Source organism: Scyliorhinus torazame, chromosome 2 (assembly GCF_047496885.1).
Source record: "Scyliorhinus torazame isolate Kashiwa2021f chromosome 2, sScyTor2.1, whole genome shotgun sequence".
Classification (NCBI taxonomy): domain Eukaryota; kingdom Metazoa; phylum Chordata; class Chondrichthyes; order Carcharhiniformes; family Scyliorhinidae; genus Scyliorhinus; species Scyliorhinus torazame.
In genome coordinates, this window is record NC_092708.1 from 206,543,999 (window position 1) to 206,561,778 (window position 17,780).

Consider the following 17,780-nt stretch of genomic DNA (forward strand, 5'->3'; position numbering starts at 1 on the left):
TGGACTTGTTCACATTTGACAACAGTGAAGATCAACTAACCGTAGATTATTACTCAATTGAGTCTGTGCTGTTGAGAAGGGATAGTAAGAGTATCACTGTAATAAATCATTTGAAATCAATCTTTGCTCGCCACGGCCTCCCGAGGACTCGTCTCATACAACTCTCGGGCACGACGTTTTGCAAGTTTGCACAGGGAGTTTTACCTCATTACATCAAGCCCCAGACATCCACAATCCACTGGATTGGTGGAATGTACCATGCAGACCTTAAAAAAAAAACATGTTGAAAAAGGCGAAGACGAACAGAAGAGACCCCTGTCTGGCCCTGTTGGGTTTCAGGAATATTCCTTTAGACGGCATCGGATCATCAGGCAGCACGGGAGCATTGTGGATAGCACAATTGCTTCACAGCTCCAGGGTCCCAGGTTTGATTCCGGCTTGGGTCACTGTCTGTGCGGTGTCTGCACATCCTTCCTGTGTGTGCGTGGGTTTCCTCCGGGTGCTCCGGTTTCCTCCCACAGTCCAAAGATGTGCAGGTTAGGTGGATTGGCCATGATAAATTGCCCTTAGTGTCCAAAATTGCCCTTAGTGTTGGGTGGGGTTACTGGGATGTGGGGATGGGGTGGAGGTGTTGACCTTGGGTGGGGTGCTCTTTCCAAGAGCCCGTGCAGACTCGATGGGCCGAATGGCCTCCTTCTGCACTGTAAATTCTATGATGATGATCTCCAGCACAGCTCCCAATGGGGAGAAGATGAAGAACTAAGCTTCCAACTGTTATTTGCCCAGTCACTAAGCTACAGCATGCAGTACCTGCTCAAACAGAGGCATCTCTGACTTTGCCTATATAAATGTTTCTGGAACATACCTCTTCATTCACTTGAGGAAGGAGCAGCGCTCCGAAAGCTAGTGATTCCAAACAAACCTGTTGGACTTTAACCTGGTGTTGTAAGACTCCTTACTGTGCTCACCCCAGTCCAACGTCGGCATCCCCACATCATGAACTGAACACTGGAGAGGCCGCGAGGATTCAGCACGAAGGGATCTGGAATTCTGCTGTCGTCCACAGGAACTGCAGGAGATCCAAGGTTTTCCATAGTGCAGACTCCAAACGGGACAACCATACAGGAGAAACTGGAGATTCTTGCAGAACACAAATGAAACTCGACTCTGCTCTGAATCACTAAGTGTAGCTGAAGATCAAGACCACCAGTGAATCAGTAGATAGCCAGACAAAGCCTGAAAGTGCAGAAAACTATCCAGTGGATAAAGGTGACACAATGTCGAAGCAGGCCCCTTGTCCTTCAAAATCATCTCTGTCATCATTCAGAACATCTAGTAGGAGAATTGTAAAAAAAACCCAGAGATACAGAGATGAGTAAAATATAAAACAGACTGATCAAAACAGAATGAGAAAGGCTAGATTTGCATAAGCTATACTCACAGCCTATTTTGTTCTAACAGAACTAGTCTGAAGTGTTTTATATTTTTTAACAAAAGTGAAATGTCATGGTAAAAGCTGATTGTGGATGCAGGCTCCAGTATTAGATACTATATGTACATTTTGTACTACATATGGATTCACCTGACCTGGGTTAAAGGTCAGATGGCACATGTTAGAGATTGTTGGGATAAGGCATCTGATAGATTGCAGATGTGTGTTCATGTGAGGAAAATGGGTTCTTAATAAGGTTAGTTCAACAGCATTGGTGTTGGTCATCGTGCACCATGAAATGCGTCAGAAGACATCAAACTGCACCGTGTGACCCTGGAAGGATATGCAGATAAGCTTAGATTAAGTAGGGTAGAGGAGACTTCTGTGGAAAATAAACACCAGCACAGACCACTTGGGTCAAATAGTCTGTTTCTATATCGTGACTTCTTTGGTTTGTGTTAGATTCACACATGGGATGAAGCATTGCTTTCAAGATTAATATTTATAGCCAATCCCTAATTGTCCGTGAGAAGGTGGTGGTGAGCTTGTAGGTGGAAGGTGGTCTTGAGCCACTGCAGTCTATGTTGTGCAGGGACACCCACAGTGCTGTTAAGGATGGATTCCAGGATTTTGACCCAGCGACAGTGAAGAAACAGCGTTATATTCCCAGGTCAGGATGGCATGTAGCTTGAGAGGAACTTTCAGGTGGTGATGTTCTCGTGTATCTACTGCCCTTGTCCTTCTAGATGGTAGTGGTCGTGGGTTTGGGAGATGCTGTCTAAGAAACCTTGGTGAGTTCCTGCAGTGCACCTTGAGATGGCACACTCAGCTGCTACTGTTCGCCGGTGGTGGATGGAGTGAATGTCTCTGACCTGCTCTTGTAGCCACCAAATTTATATGGCTGGTCCAGTTCAGTTTCTGACAAATGATAACCCCCATGGTAATTTGGTGCCTCTTTTGCACTGGAAGAATTATTTATAACGAGCCTATTGAGCCAAGCCAGTCTTATAGCCAAGTAACTGTAGCTGTTCAAGCATGCCCAGTAGATCATTCCAGTTGAAGAATTTTTAGGTTTAATCCTGTGTTTTCTTTCAGGGAGATGTTGGGCGACCAGGAAGAAGTGGACCTCCTGGCGGTCAAGGAGATAAAGGTCCTAAGGTGAGTGTGACATAATCCTTTTTTTCATTCCTCCATGAGATGTGAGAATCGATGGCAAGGCCAGCATTTGCTACCCATCCCTAATTGTCCCTGAACTGAGTAACACGCTGGGCCATTTCAGCGGCATTTAAGGGTTCACCACATTGCTGTGGATCTGGAGTCAAAGAATGGACAGACCAGATAAGGACAGCAGATGTCCCTCCTTAAAGGGACATTGGTGAGTAAAATAGGTTTTTACAACAATCGACAATGCTTTCATGATCCCTATTACTGAGGCTAGCCTTTAATTCCAGATTTTTTAAATTAAATTTAAATTCCATCAGTTGCCATGGTGGGATTTGAACCTGTGTCCCCAGAACATTAGCCTGGGGCTTCTGGATTACTAGTCCAGTGACATTATTACTACACCACCGACTCCAGTAACATAACATGTCAGATGATTATTATAGGTGATGAAGGCTGTATTGTACAAGTATTGGCTAAAGGTACAGGGGATGAGGTGCTGGGATAGCTTCTTGGTCCTTTACAGAAGAATGGCTGATGAATTAAAGTGCTCACTACAGGAGAAGAGGTTTTGCGTTGCAATTTTAAGCCATTCAAGATTTGTTTGGGGGGCATGTGCTGGGATTAGCTAACAAAGAAATGGAGCATTTTGGCCCGCTAGATGTCAATTGAAGTTCTGGATTTTCCCTAGTAAGTTACAAATCTGCAGAGAAGATCGGCACCATCACCGCAATCTCCGAGAACAGCAGTCCCTGGAATGAGCTGGTTACGGATAAAACAGAGGGTGTGATTTTTCTGGCCGTTCCTGCCGGCGGGATTGAGTCTTAGAGTTTTACAGCACAGAAAGTGTCTGCACCGACCATCAAGCACCAAGACAACATGCAGACTCTGCACAGACAATGACCCAAGCTGGGAATCGAGCCCGTGTCCCTGATGCTGTGAAGCAACAGTGCTAACCACGATGTTACCATGCCACCCTACAAGGGATGATGGATCAAAGGCAGCTAAAAGGAGTTGGGGTACAAATCAGCATGGTCTAGTTGAATGGTGAAATGGGACCATGGAACTGAGTGGCTTCTTCCTATTGCTTTGTTCCTCTAGCATTCCCGCATCATAAGCAGACCAACCCTTCACAGCACCCTTCAGCTCCCATTTTGAGCTTGAGCACACGGGAGATTGTTGCTGGCCTCCTCTGCAGGTGGTTAGGGTGGGAAATCAGAGCAGTGGTTTAGTCACGAACCAGTGCATTGATGGCAGCTCTCTATCTGATTGCGATGCTCATTCTTTTGATACAGAATGTGTTTTGCTAAATGTCAGTCAGTCAGGAACACACTGAAAAGAGGGTCATTTTACACTTTGCAGGCTGGATGACAGATTGATATATGATGGAATAGGTTTTACATTGTTATATAACCCACTGGAGTTTCTATATAAACATGACTTGTATGACTACATAAATACACATCACGTTGAAGAACTGTTGTGCACTTTTATTAATGGTGTTTCTTTCTCAGGGGCCTCTGGGACCTTCTGGACGTCCAGGACTAATGGGTCGGAAGGGTGCAAAGGTAATTTTAACATTTCAAACCAAAACAAGCTCAATAGGATTTGGGTTACACGCTGCATTCCAACACTGTTGGTCGAACCTTTGACTCGGTTCAGGGCAATCCAGATAGATAGAGGGACAGTCTCTTGTCACAGGAAAGACAGTCTCTTGTCACAGGAAAGACTGTTGAAGTGTTTGTGGAGATATTGTGTAGTGGAACATGTATGATCTTTTTATTCTGCATCTCATTTTATAATGACTCTATTCTCCTCTATCCGTACAAACGTATCCTGACATCTCTCACAGTTCCTGTTTCTGTCTCTTTGAACTTCACTCAGAAACTGAATGTAGCTGTAGTCTTTTTTACTTTCAGATCCTTTCACTCTGTAGTCTTTCTGTTTTTATTGTTTTTCCCTTCATTATTTCATTCCTCTCTTTCTCCCTCAAACTCTCTTCCTATATGTTTTTCTCTTTCTGTCGCCCTACCTGCCCTTTGTCACACCTATGACCGGAATTTTACAGCCGTTCATGCTGGCGGGATCTTCCTTGCCGCCGATGACGCACCCACACTAGTTCTTCTCTCTCTGCTGTTTGTTTGCTTCACTATCTCAATCTCCCCCCCCCCCCCACCCTACTTCTCTCTCTCTCTCTCTCCCAGTCCTGCTCATCTTTCTCAATTTATTTCCTCACTACCATCTTTAATCCTTCCTTATCGCCACTCTTTTTTTACACGTGATTCTATCTTCCTCCGTATTTTCCTTTTCTTTATGTTTCATTTTCTTTGTGGTTAAATATTTATTTCGAAATGCTACCTCAAATTAAATTTCAGAATCTACTGATTAAGAAAATAGCTCAGAATAAAAATTAATTATTTTTTTTTGCTACTTTTTTCCGTAACAAGTCTTTGGAATGAGCATATTTAACAATGACCGGGTTCAAGGGAGCATCGCTATGTGTTATCTTTAACCGTTATAGCCGCCAAGCCTGAACTCTAGGGTTTTTGAGTCCACCGCTCATTGCACTTTCCAACCCCTTCTCCAGTTCCATTAAACCCATGTGACCATTCTTCATGGATTGAGTCTAAACAGGGGGAGAATTTTACCCCAGTGCTCCTAGAATTTCCGTTCCGGCTAGGGCGCAACTGGAGCCGATCTCCAGCCAGCGGTCCAGAGGGAGGGACCAGGAAATCTATCCCATCTTACTTTCTTTATTGCTGGGGCTGGCCTTGGGTGGAAATTCCGCCCGTACCCAGGGCATTGACTCGAGGATGTCCAACATTCCCTTAACTACCCCAGGAATTCCTCCCTTTATGTCCTTCAAAAGGCCCTCAGTGGAGCTTGGACGAGCTAAGAGTGAATATGCCTCCCACTGAGGCTCCGTCAAAGATCCAGACTGGTCACAAAATAAGGCATTTAGCTGTGGAAGGCTTCTCACCTTCCCGCATAGCAGGGTCACTGTGTAACATTAGAGCCAATAACCTCTGCAGTGGCTTTTTCTTGGTTCAGATGCTTCTGGACTTGGTTGAAGGTGGAAAAACAAGCCAGTGTGGATTGTTCACATGGAGGAGCAGGGCAAAGGGCTTGACCAATCTGTAGTTTGTTTTCCAACATAGAAGAAATGTATCACAATTAAAGAATAGAATATGGCAGATTGGAGAAAATCAATAGGGATCAGCTGTAATTCTTTGGCTTCTTACAGACATGTTGTCTTCTTTATTTTGTACAACAGGGCGGCGAAGGACCTCCTGGGCCCAAAGGAGATGTGGTAACTTTTATTCCATTTGAAAAATTGATGTGGTTTATTCCCAGTAAACTCCCAGTCGCACTTTAGAAATGGAGCCAAAAGCTAGATGTTTGCAGCACGTCACTTGACATTGTTTATTATACGTACTAATAATAATAGGTGCAACAGCGATGCCAGTGCCTAAATTATCATGCATGTGTGTGCATGAGTCTTGAATATGTCAGTGAGGAATCCTGGACGGAATTCTCCGTACCCCGACGCCAGAATCAGGATCGGCGATCAGCCGGAGAATGGCTTCCGACGCCGGATTCGGGACAGGCGCCAGCTTGATACCGGTTTGCGATGCTTTGCCCCCTCCAAATCGGCGTCATTGGGATGCGGGACGCGCGCAGTCGCAAGGCATTGGCGCGCCATCAGCTGGCCCACCCATGCTGCTCCGCCCTCGATGGACCGAGTTCCCGATGCCACGGGTCACATGTGGTCCCAGTGGTTGGGAACCTGGCATGCTGGCTGCGGTCAATATCCAGCAGCACCATATTTGTCCGGGATCCGTGCGCTGGCCGGGGGGCTTCTGAACGGGCTGGGGGGAGTGGTGGGGGGTAGCGAGGGGTTGAACAGTGCGGTTGGGGTGGGCGGGTTAGGGTTCCAGCATGGCCGGCGCCATGGTTTCCGGTGCGACCAGTGCAGCTTGTCGGCCTTGCGCATGTGTGGCCCTGGATCCAGTGATTTACCGGCCGTTTTCCACGCGCTATGCAGGAGTTCCATGCACCGCCACTGCTAGCCCCTCTCCTTTACCAGAATCAGTGAGGGGCTCGCGCCAATTTTCCCATCGTGAATCACCCGCAGATTCGCCATTGGCGCCGGCACTTAGCCTCAGGAACTGACGATTCTGCCCCCTGTGTTCATGCATGTGCAGAGATATGTCATGGGCCCATTTTTAACTCGCACAAAACCCATTCACTTGGAGGTGAAATCATGCCCTGTATAGACACAGAAACATGTAGATATTGGAATTAAAAGGAAGATGGATTAGCCTGTTCGCACAACTCTATCTGGCTTCTTGTTAGGCTGAGACCTGTCCCAGGTTGCTTTATTTTTTTCCTTCATTCTCAACATTAGGGTCGCAGAGGTGAACTTGGATCCAAAGGCAGCCCTGGACCCAAAGGAAATCTGGGAGAAAAGGTGAGCATGAATTACTTTTTCTTTTCCTAAAGCATTTTCGTCAACACATGAGTGAAATGGGCAGAGGAGCTGGAAGAAAAGGGTAGGAGAAATCTCAAGGGTTTTTTGTGTGAGGAGAATTCAGTAGTCACACTCCCCATTAAATGACGAGAACCTGTCCCAGGAGCTTGGAACCTTCCATGGGCAGAATCACCGATTGATTCAGCCAGGCTGTCCCAGAATAAACGGCATCAGTCGTCATGGCAATCTTTATAGTTGTTAGCCAATGGTGTTGCCCCCTTTAACATGGCAGTTCTCAGACACGGGTAGTTCTTCCCCATTTATGTTGCAGCTACCCCCAGAACCAGTGCCATCGTGTCAGGCAAGGTTATTGTAGGTGTTACAGACGGGAGGGGGATTAGTTTGAACAGCTCTGATTTCTCCCCCCCATTAGCTGTCCATAAGCAGAAAAGTGTTTATTATTTCTTATTTCCCCCTTTATAAGTGACGGCTATTTTTCCCAGACCTCAAGTTCCGAGTGATCTGATCTTCAATTAATAGCTCCACAGAAAACTCAAGCTGAGGTCACATAAGGGGGTTGATTTATTTCGCACACACACACAAAATGTGGAACCGGGTTTTTGCAACCCCCCTTTTTGCACTCATACAATTGTCATGAGAATGTCGCTTTAAGAAATGTTTGGCTGCTCATGTTACTGCAGTGATGTCAGAGAGTGGGTGGAGCTGAGCTCTGGTTCTGCTTGTAAGTTTCACTTTGAGAAAAAGCTTGAGTGTGTTGCAGCTGAAGTCAGCCAAAGCAGCTGTATTGTTGAGCTCTCTGCCATGAAGGACTATCTCTTAATCATTTGGTGAATTCAGAATTATAAATGTTTTCAGTATTGAATGTAAACCCTGATGTGCTTCTGTTTAAAGGTTTGTTAAGTCTTTTGGGTGTAAAAGGACAGCATGCGGGTTACTTAGTGTTGTATTCTTTGGGGGTTATCTTCGAATTAATGGTTGCTAAGATATTCACTGTTTGTTTTAAAAAGGATAACTTGAGTTCATAGAATAAATATTGTTTTGCTTTAAAAAGAACTTTTCCATTTCTGAAGTATGACACTTGTAGAGTGAGCCGTGTGCTCCCCATACCACAATCTATTAAAAGTTGTGGGTCAGGTGAACTCCATGGTACACTTTGGGATTCTCTAAACCCTGACCCATAACAACTGGGGGCTCGAGGGAGATAAAAGTCTATTTATTGGATTGGCTTAGTGAACCTAAAGACAGGGAGGGGGTCAGCATATTGTCGATGCATTTCAGGTGTGGTATTCTAGTTTAAGTGGGGAGTGTGTTGTGGACAATGGCCCTTTCAGAGGCTCAGAAGTTTTTGGGGGTGGAGACGGTCACACGCAGTATCTTATGGACAGAGACTAAAAGCAGGCTGTTAGATTTGGCAAAAACATTGCAGTTAACATTACCTGACAAAATACGAAAAGATGAGGTAATTACGGCAGTGGCTAGGCATTTAAAGTTGCCTGAGATACAGTTTGACTCATTGGAAATGGCAAAAATTCAGTTACAACTTAAACAAATGGAACATGAGAAAGAATTAAAGCAGCTTGAAAGAAAGAGAAAGGGAGATACAGATCAGGGAAAAACATAAAGAGAGTTTGAACTTCAGAAAATGGCCATGAAACATGACAGTTAAAATTGGCAGGCATAAAGGGAAACGTACAGTTGGAGGATAGTGAGAAAGAGCATCTAAGTCGAAGGCGTGGTGGGGATCTATTTAAATATGTCCAAGCATTGCCAAGGTTTGACGAGAAGGAGGTAGAAGCCTTTTTCATTTCATTTGAGAAGGTGGCTAAACAAATGAAATGGCCACAGAACATGTGGGTATTACTGATTCAAACAAAGCTGGTAGGTAGAGCTAGTGAAGTATTTGCATCATTACCGGAGGAGGTATCTGGGACGTATGAGGAGGTATCTGGGACGTATGAGGAGGTGAAAAAATCCATCTTAGGTGCATATGAACTGGTGCCTGAAGCCTACAGACAAAGGTTTAGAAATTTAAGGAAAGAATTTGGTCAAACATACATGGAGTTTGAAAGGCTCAAACAGAGTAATTTTGATAGGTGAATAAGGGCTTTGAAAATAGACCAAATGGATGAAGCTCTCAGAGAAATTATACTTTTGGAGGAGTTTAAAAATTCAATTCCTGATGTAGTGAGAACTCATGTGGAAGAACAGAGGGTTAAAACTGCGAGGTTAGCAGCAGAAATGGCAGGTGATTATGAATTAGTTCATTAATTAAAGTTTGGTTTACGACATCAGTTTCAGCCTGTGAGGGATAGAAACTGGGGATAGGAGAAATACTCAAGTGGTAAAGGTAAAGGTGATCTGATGGGAGATAATAAGGCGAGTGTACCTCAGATTAAAAAAGAAATCCAGGAGGGTGGAAAAGAAATGAAAAGTTTCAAATGTTTTCACTGTAATAAACTAGGCCATGTAAAGTCACAGTGTTGGTGGTTGAAGGCTGGGAAGGCTGATGCGGTAAAACAGGATAAGACAATGGGGTTTGTTAAAGTGGTAAAGGAAAGCCCAAGTGAAGCGAAGGAGGTGCAAAGGATTGTACAGCCTGATCAAGAGGTGATTGATAAGAAGGTGCCAGATGTCTTTAAAGAATTTACTTGTGTGGGTAAAGTTTACTCATGTGTATCAGGAGGAGCAGGTAAAGAAGTCACAATTTTAAGAGATATGGGAGCTAGTCAATCTTTAATGGTAAGAGATGAGGAGTTATGTAGGTTGGGAAAAATGTTGCCAGAAAAGGTGGTGATATGTGGAATTCAGTGTGAGAGGAGTAGCGTTCCAGTATATAAGGTAAGGTTGGAAAGTTCAGCGAAGAGTAGTGAAGTGGTAGTAGGAGTAATAGAGAAACTATCTTGTCCAGGAATACAGTTTATCTTAGGTAATGATATAGCTGGATCGCAGGTGGGAGTGATGCCTACTGTGGTTGATAAGCTAGTGGAAAATCAGACAACTGAAGTGTTGAAAGACAAATATCCTGGGATTTTTCTGGACTGTGTAGTAACAAGGTCGCAAAGTCACAGGTTAAGACAAGAGGAGAAATCAAAGAGTGAAGATGAAGTTGAAGTGCACTTATCAGAAACGATTTTTGATCAGATGGCTGAAACAGAACAAGAACAGGTGAAGGATGAGGTGGATATTTTTAGTTCAGGAAAAGTGGCGGAGTTACAACAGAAAGATGTAGAAATAAACCGGATGTATCAGAAAGCATACACGGAAGAGGAATCTGAGTGTATACTAGAGTGTTATTACCGTAAAAGTAATGGCTTGATGAGAAAATGGAGACCTTTACATATGCAGACGGATGAAAAGTGGACAGAAGTTAATCAAGTAGTATTGCCGGTAGGGTATAGAAAGGAGGTGTTGCGAGTTGCACATGAGGTACCAGTGGGAGGTCATTTGGGAATAAGAAAAACTCAAGCTAAAATCCAGAAACATTTTTATTGGCCTGGACTATATAAAGATGTAGTTAAATTTTGTCAATCATGTCACACATGTCAAGTGATAGGGAAACCTCAAGCAGTGTGATAAAACCAGCGCCCTTAATACCCATTCCAGCATTTGAGGAACCTTTTACAAGGGTCCTAATTGATTGCGCAGGACCGCTTCCGAAAACAAAAAGTGGTAATCAATATCTTTTGACGATAATGGATGTGTCTACTAGGTTTCCAGAGGCCATTCCAGTACGTAATAAGCTAAAAAGATAGTGGAGGAGTTACTTAAATTCTTTACTAGATATGGACTACCCACAGAAATACAATCGGATCAAGGATCAAATTTTACCTCAAAGTTATTCAAAGAAGTTATGGATAGCTTAGGAATAAAACAATTTAAATCAACTGCGTACCATCCAGAATCGCAGGGAGCGTGAGAAAGGTGGCATCAGACGTTAAAGACAATGTTGAGGGCTCATTGTCAAGATTATCCAGAGGATTGGGATAAAGGAATTCCATTCGTAATGTTTGCAATTAGGGATGCACCGAATGAGTCAACCAAATTTAGTCCTTTTGAACTAATTTTTGGTTGTGAGGTAAGAGGGCCACTTAAATTGATTAAGGAAAAATTGGTGGGTGAGAAATCAGAAATTACATTATTGGATTACGTGTCAAATTTTAGGGAACAATTAAATAGAGCAGGTGAATTGGCTGGACAACATTTAAAAGTTGCACAAAATGTGATGAAACGGGTTGCGGACAGGAAATCCAAAGTTCATAGTTTTGCCAGTGGAAATAAAGTTTTAGTGTTGTCACCAGTGGTAAGTGAGCCTTTAAAAGCTAGGTTTTGTGGACCTTATCGGATTGAAAGGAAATTAAGTGAGGTGAATTATGTGGTAAAAACACCAGATAGAAGGAAGACTCACCGAGTGTGTCATGTGAATATGCTTAAAAGGTACTTTGAAAGGGAACAAGAGGAAAAGGAGGAGGTTTTAATGATTCTACCTCAAAGTGACAAACTAAATCCAGATGACTGTGAATTTGATAAACCTCAAATTAAATTGGAAAATGAGGATGTTCTTAAAAATTGGGATAAATTGTTGAGTTATCTTCCAGAGGAAAAACGAACTGGCCAGAAAGAGTTATTGATATCACATGGGCAAGTTTGTAGAGATAAATTGGGAAGTACTAAAATGGCTATACATGATGTAGATGTGGGAAATGCTGTTCCTATCAAACAACATCCATACAGACTTAACCCTTTAAAATTGGTACAAGTTAACAAAGAGATTGAGAGTATGCTTAAAAATGGCATAATTGAAGTGGGTTGCAGCCAGTGGAGCTCACCCATAGTGATGGTACCAAAACCAGTGGTACCCAACGGTTGTGTGTGGACTATAGAAAGGTTAATGCAGTTACAAGAACGGACTCTTATCCTATCCCACATTTGGAGGATTACATTGAGAAAGTGGGACATTGGATTTACTTAAAGGTTACTGGCAGGTACCTTTATCCGAAAGGGCGAAGGAGGTTTCAGCTTTTGTGACTCCAGATGGTATCTACCAATTCAAAGTTATGCCATTTGGCATGAAAAACGCCCCAGCCACATTTCAACGGTTAACTAACAAAGTCGTTTCAGGATTACCCAATTGTGCGGTATACATCAACGATCTGGTAATTTTCAGTCAGACATGGAAAGAACATTTAAAACATCTGATGGAGTTATTCGATTGACTTCAGGAGGCGGGTTTGGTGATAAACCTAGCCAAAAGTGAATTCGGAAAAGCCCAAGTCACTTTCCTTGGCCATACAATCAGACAATGTCGAATGGTCCAACGGGGTGTGAAAACTAAAGTTAGTGGGGAGTTTCAGATACCCGCGACACTATGGGAAATAATGCGATTTCTTGGTATGAGTGGATTTTACCGGAAATTTGTACCATATTTTAGCAGTGTTGGCGCTCCACTGACGGACTTGCTCAAGAAGCGTAACAAATTCCAGTGGACAGCGGAGTGTCAACAGGCATTTGACGTCCTGAAGGCTGTGTTAACCACTGCTCCTGTGTTAGCCATCCCAAATTATACCAAACCCTTCAAAGTGGCTGTTGATGCGAGCGATGTGGGCGTAGGTGCGGTGCTTCTACAAGACGACGACGAAGGGCTAGAACGGCCTGTTGGTTATTTTTCAAAGGAATTGAATTCTCACCAGAAAAAGTATTCGACGATTGAGAAGGAGACGTTGAGTTTGATGCTGGCTTTGCAACATTTTCACATTTATGTGACCAGCAATCCGTCTGACACCGTTATATATACTGATCATAATCTGTTGACGTTTTTGGAGCGATTCTGGAACAATGCAAGGCTGTTTCGCTGAAGTTTGTCGTTGCAGCCATTTCATTTTAAAATAGTACATGTGACAGGACTAGAAAACGTGATAGCCGATGCTTTGTCACGAATGTGATGAACGGAAGCAGTTCCAGTTGGAGGAAGAAGAAAAAAAGAAATGGACTATATTATTATACCTGTTTGTGTGTGTTGTTTTGTGAAACGATAAAGTATATTTACTGTGTGCATTTCTTAAAGGATGGTGAAAAGGTAAAAAATGAAAACATCTTGAAGTTGATGGTTTGTTTGTTTTTCTTGGGGGGAGGTGTCATGAGAATGTCGCATTAAGAAATGTTTGGCTGCTCATGTTACTGCAGTGATGTCAGAGAGTGGGTGGAGCTGAGCTCTGGTTCTGCTTGTTAGTTTCACTTTGAGAAAAAGCTTGAATGTGTTGCAGCTGAAGTCAGCCAAAGCAGCTGTATTGTTGAGCTCTCTGCCATGAAGGACCATCTCTTAATCATTTGGTGAATTCAGAATTATAAATGTTTTAAGTATTGAATGTAAACCCTGATGTGCTTCTGTTTAAAGGTTTATTAAGTCTTTTGGGTGTTAAAAGGACAGCATACAAGTTACTTAGTGTTGTTTTCTTTGGGGGTTATCTTTGAATTAATGGTTGCTAAGATATTCACTTTGTTTTAAAAAGGTTAAGTTGAGTTCATGGAATAAACATTGTTTTGCTTTAAAAAAGACCTTTTCCATTTCTGAAGTACCACACCTGTAGAGTGGGCCGTGTGCTCCCCATATCACAATCTATTAAAGGTTGTGGGTCAGGTGAACTCCATGATACACTTTGGGGTTCTCTAAACCCTGACCCATAATACAATAAAAGAAGGATAAAGGAAAGAAAGGGGTATAGATCAAAACGACAACGAAAAATAAGAGTTTGGTTTGATCTGAGTCCAGAATCAAAAGTCCTGTGGTGTATTCCGTAGTGTGGTCTGTCTTCGCAGAATTGGAGGCCTACACAATGGGAGAAGGCATTTAGAGTTGAATTAGTTTTGACGGCCAATGTTTTATTACTTCACAATGAAAAAATGGTTGACACAGAGACAGGCTGCTTGTGGAGGCCTGCTCTTCTGAGGTCAAACAGTGACTGATTGGTTAAGGTTCTTGTAGCTTGGGGAAGGTCATGTGACATACCTCCCACTTCTTCTCCTGGGTGTTGGGCAAAGGATGCATTTTCCCAGGTCTAGAATTTTGAGTTGTTTAATAGGAGTCAAGATCCTTTTTGTCCTTTGCAGATAGACTGTCTTCAGTGGCCAGAGCTCTGCCTTAGAAATGTAAAAGGGACTTGTGTATTTTGGGGGAATTTGGTTGTCAGTAGGCAGTGAGGGCATCAGTACCTTTGAAGATAATGAGATCCCTGCTGGTTTTCTGACACATGTCCGCACACATGAGTACGGCCTCAACCGGGACCGATTCATGTTGCATTACATTCACGCCCCCACCCCCCCCCCCCCCCCATCCCCCCCTACCAACTGTCCTGGCTTGAGACAATTCACACCTCTTTAACATGGGGTTACCCCTCTCTCTCTGGCTCTGTAAGGACTTAATTACCTGAAAATGCATGCATTCAAAGCATTGTCTGGCATCTTTGACTTTGTCTATATAAATGTTTCTGGAACCTACCGCTCCATTCACCTGAGGAAGGAGAACTCCGAAAGCTAGTGATTTGAAACAAACCTGTTGGACTTTAACCTGGTGTTGTAAGACTTCTTACTGTGCTCATCCCAGTCCAACGCCGGCATCTCCACATCATGGTTTTCTGAAAGTTAGACATTCCTCTGGTATGAGTCAAGGTAAAGCTTTGGTCCATTTGAAAAAAACAATAATAATTTTATGGAGGTAGCCAGGTTGATGTAAAAAGTTATTTATATTTTCTTCCTGTCTCCTGGCCAAGACGTAGGATTCCCAACATTCCAAGTTTGCCCTGGAAATTCCCTGACATTGCTATGAGCCACCTGGGGAAAAGATCACGGGGGTAGCTCTGTTTCTTTTCCTTTAATTTTCTATCATCACGTCCGTTAGTTATAGAAATATAGAGGGATGGGACTGGGGATGGGAGTTGATGGCATGGGGCCATGTGATAAGACATCCAGGAATATAGCCACCCAAAGTTCGCAACCCTAGGTTGTAAGGCAAGGCTTAGAGTGGTTGAAGTCAATCTGTTTTACCAGTCTTGGCATGTGAATTGGCAGAAGCTTAGAAATCCAGGCAAGAATTGAACAGGGTGCTTTGCTGTTGCAGATGTCTTACTCAGAAGAAGGCCAGGCGTGACAGTATAGCTTCAGCTATGTTGAGCGCCTGCTGAAACCTGAAATCATGGTGCCTTTTGACTTATTAACCATGTTCTTGTTCCATTTAAAGGGAGATCTTGGAAATGAAGGTGTGCGAGGCTTGCCAGGTGAAGCTGGATCGAAAGGTGAAAAGGTAATGGGCTGCCTTGTGATGTCAGAGAATGAGTATAATGATAATTGAGCAACTAATCTAATTAATATTTTCTAAACGGTTAGGAGTTGTGGATGAGCAGGAAGATTTATGTACAAAAAATAGTTTAACAGGCAAAGAGAATGGTAGCCTTTATCTTGAGGCAGCAGGAATAGAAGTTGAGTGACAGCCATAGAGATCTGAATAGATCCCACCTGTCATCGTTCATTCAGTTCTAGGTCTCAGGCCTAAGAGTAGGGATGGGGTGCAGCGCAGATTCACTAAGAATGATTCCAGGGCTAAAAGGGTTGAATTATGAGGCCAGGTCACATAGACTGGGATTGGATTCTGCTAGGTATAGAAGATCAAGGGATCTCATTAGAGTTAGACTGTTTAGGATTACGTCAGGAGGCACAGTGGAAATCTGAAATTCTCACGCCTAAAAGCTGTCAAGGTTGGCAAGGAGGTGGGTGGGTCGTGAGGGGTGGTTGGGTCAACCGAGAGTAATTTAATTGTGTTTCATCTATAGTCCAGTGTATTGAGGATATGGAACCAAGATGAATAAATGGTGTTGAGTTATAGATCAAACCTGATCTAATTGAATGACACAACTGGCTCAAGGGACTGAAATGGCCTCCTCCTGTTAGTACGAAGAGAGGCTTCTCCTGATTTTACTGTTTTATTTTGGGGTTTATCTTGGGATTTAAAGCTACATTTTTGTTTTAAACGGCATTGCCATGCCGAGGAAGGAAGCCTCCTGCCTCTCCATTTGGTCATGACTAGACACTGATCACCCCATTGGCAGTCTTGAGTTTTATGTTGGTCAGTGTTGGAAATTTTTCCATTTCTTGCTCACTCATTGAAATCTTGGCTTTGTTCACAGGGAGATATCGGCTTCCCAGGACCAAGAGGTAGCTCAGGCTTGCCTGGAGGACCAGGTTTAAATGTAAGTTGCTATTTCCGACTCCTATAAGCAGTGAGCGTCAACTAGTGTCGCCAACTCTGGTTGGACATTTCATGGAGGTTTCATCACATGGTCCCCCCTGCCCCTCCCTCTCCGCTCCTTACATCCTCTCCAATATTCCAATGGCTAATAAACGCACGTGTTCAGAGGAAATTTGGGGAAGAGGCTGTCACATTTTTCATGGTTAATATGGTTTTCCTAATCGGTTGCCACAGCCTGGGCTGGGATTTTCCTGTTCTGTCAGCAGTGGGGGAACATTTGGAGAGTCATTAAAAGTCAATAGCTCTCCAAATTCTCCCATCCCACCTGTGACGGTGGCCACTGCCTGGGGGGGGGGGGGGGGGGGGGGGGGGTGTCACAAAATCCCACACACTGAAGAATCCAGGATAATCTTGGAATATTGACTATCCTAACCTACCTTATTGTTAATGCACAAAACTAGCAGAGAGCCTGATTTCCATATGTACTATTTGTCCTATTTAACCAGTCTGTCCATTACAGATAAGGTGCCAGAGCTGAAATTGACTGAGGCCGTGATATTTGTGGGTCACTCAGTGGTGTACTTTAGTTCTGAAAAAGAACTATCGTCAAACATTCCTCGTTTCTGGATAGGAACATTCTATGATTCCATGGCACCAAATATTTAACTCTCGGAGGCAGATAGCTGGAGTTTTGAGGTCGCTGCATCAACCTCAGATCCTGGCTGGGGCAGGTGTGGGATGACTTGCGCCTTGTAGATGGTGGAAAGATACAGTTCGGAGGCGAGTTGTTTGTCAAAGAATGCCAAGCCTCTGACCTACTCTTGTAGTCACAGTAATGATGTGGCTGATCCATGGTAACCCCTGATGGTGAGGGATTCAGCAAAGGCAATATCATTAAATATCATGGGTAGTTGGATTCTCTCTTGTTTGAGTCTCTGAGAAGTTGTGAATGAAATTGGTATGGGATGGAGTCAGGACTGTGACCCCTGCCTTCCCCACCCTGTGTCTCAGAAGCTGAGTGGAGATGGTCATGTGAGTGGCCAAGACATGTCTTGGAGCTCTGGGACTTCATCCCAGTTGTACTATTACATATCTAGGCCCTCAAGCCCTCACCAAGCTCCCCCTCCCCCAACCACTCCCCATGCCAATCTATGTCCCCCACCTATCTCTGAGGCCACTTTATAGCCCCCCCCCCCCTCCCTCCCCCATGCTCACTCATGGCTCTTCATTCCCATGAACCCAACATACACTATGTCCAGAACAGATGACCCCGATAGTAACACTAGCATGTGTGGAACTGTGACTTAAAGGGCTTACCCAAACGTGGACTGATAAATGGAAATGTCACACTGAGAAGGTGCAACTCATTCTTTCTGATGGTGCAAAGAGGGTACCTGCACCACCTTGGTGTACTGCCTTCACTGGCACCACACATCAGGGGGCAACAGGGAAAACCCCCG

General features: G+C 43.8%; 1 protein-coding gene across 5 annotated transcripts in view; it reads left to right on the top strand.

The window, feature by feature from the left end:
* Positions 1 to 17,780, top strand: part of col6a2 (collagen, type VI, alpha 2) — a 111,190-nt gene that overhangs the window by 49,272 nt on the left and 44,138 nt on the right. For all 5 annotated transcript variants that reach the window (XM_072483073.1, XM_072483054.1, XM_072483064.1 and 2 more), the window contains 6 exons: positions 2,528 to 2,590; positions 4,108 to 4,161; positions 5,868 to 5,903; positions 7,002 to 7,064; positions 15,316 to 15,378; positions 16,259 to 16,321. In XM_072483073.1, the coding sequence (XP_072339174.1) occupies positions 2,528 to 2,590; positions 4,108 to 4,161; positions 5,868 to 5,903; positions 7,002 to 7,064; positions 15,316 to 15,378; positions 16,259 to 16,321 (342 nt within the window). The remainder of the gene's footprint in view (positions 1 to 2,527; positions 2,591 to 4,107; positions 4,162 to 5,867; positions 5,904 to 7,001; positions 7,065 to 15,315; positions 15,379 to 16,258; positions 16,322 to 17,780) is intronic.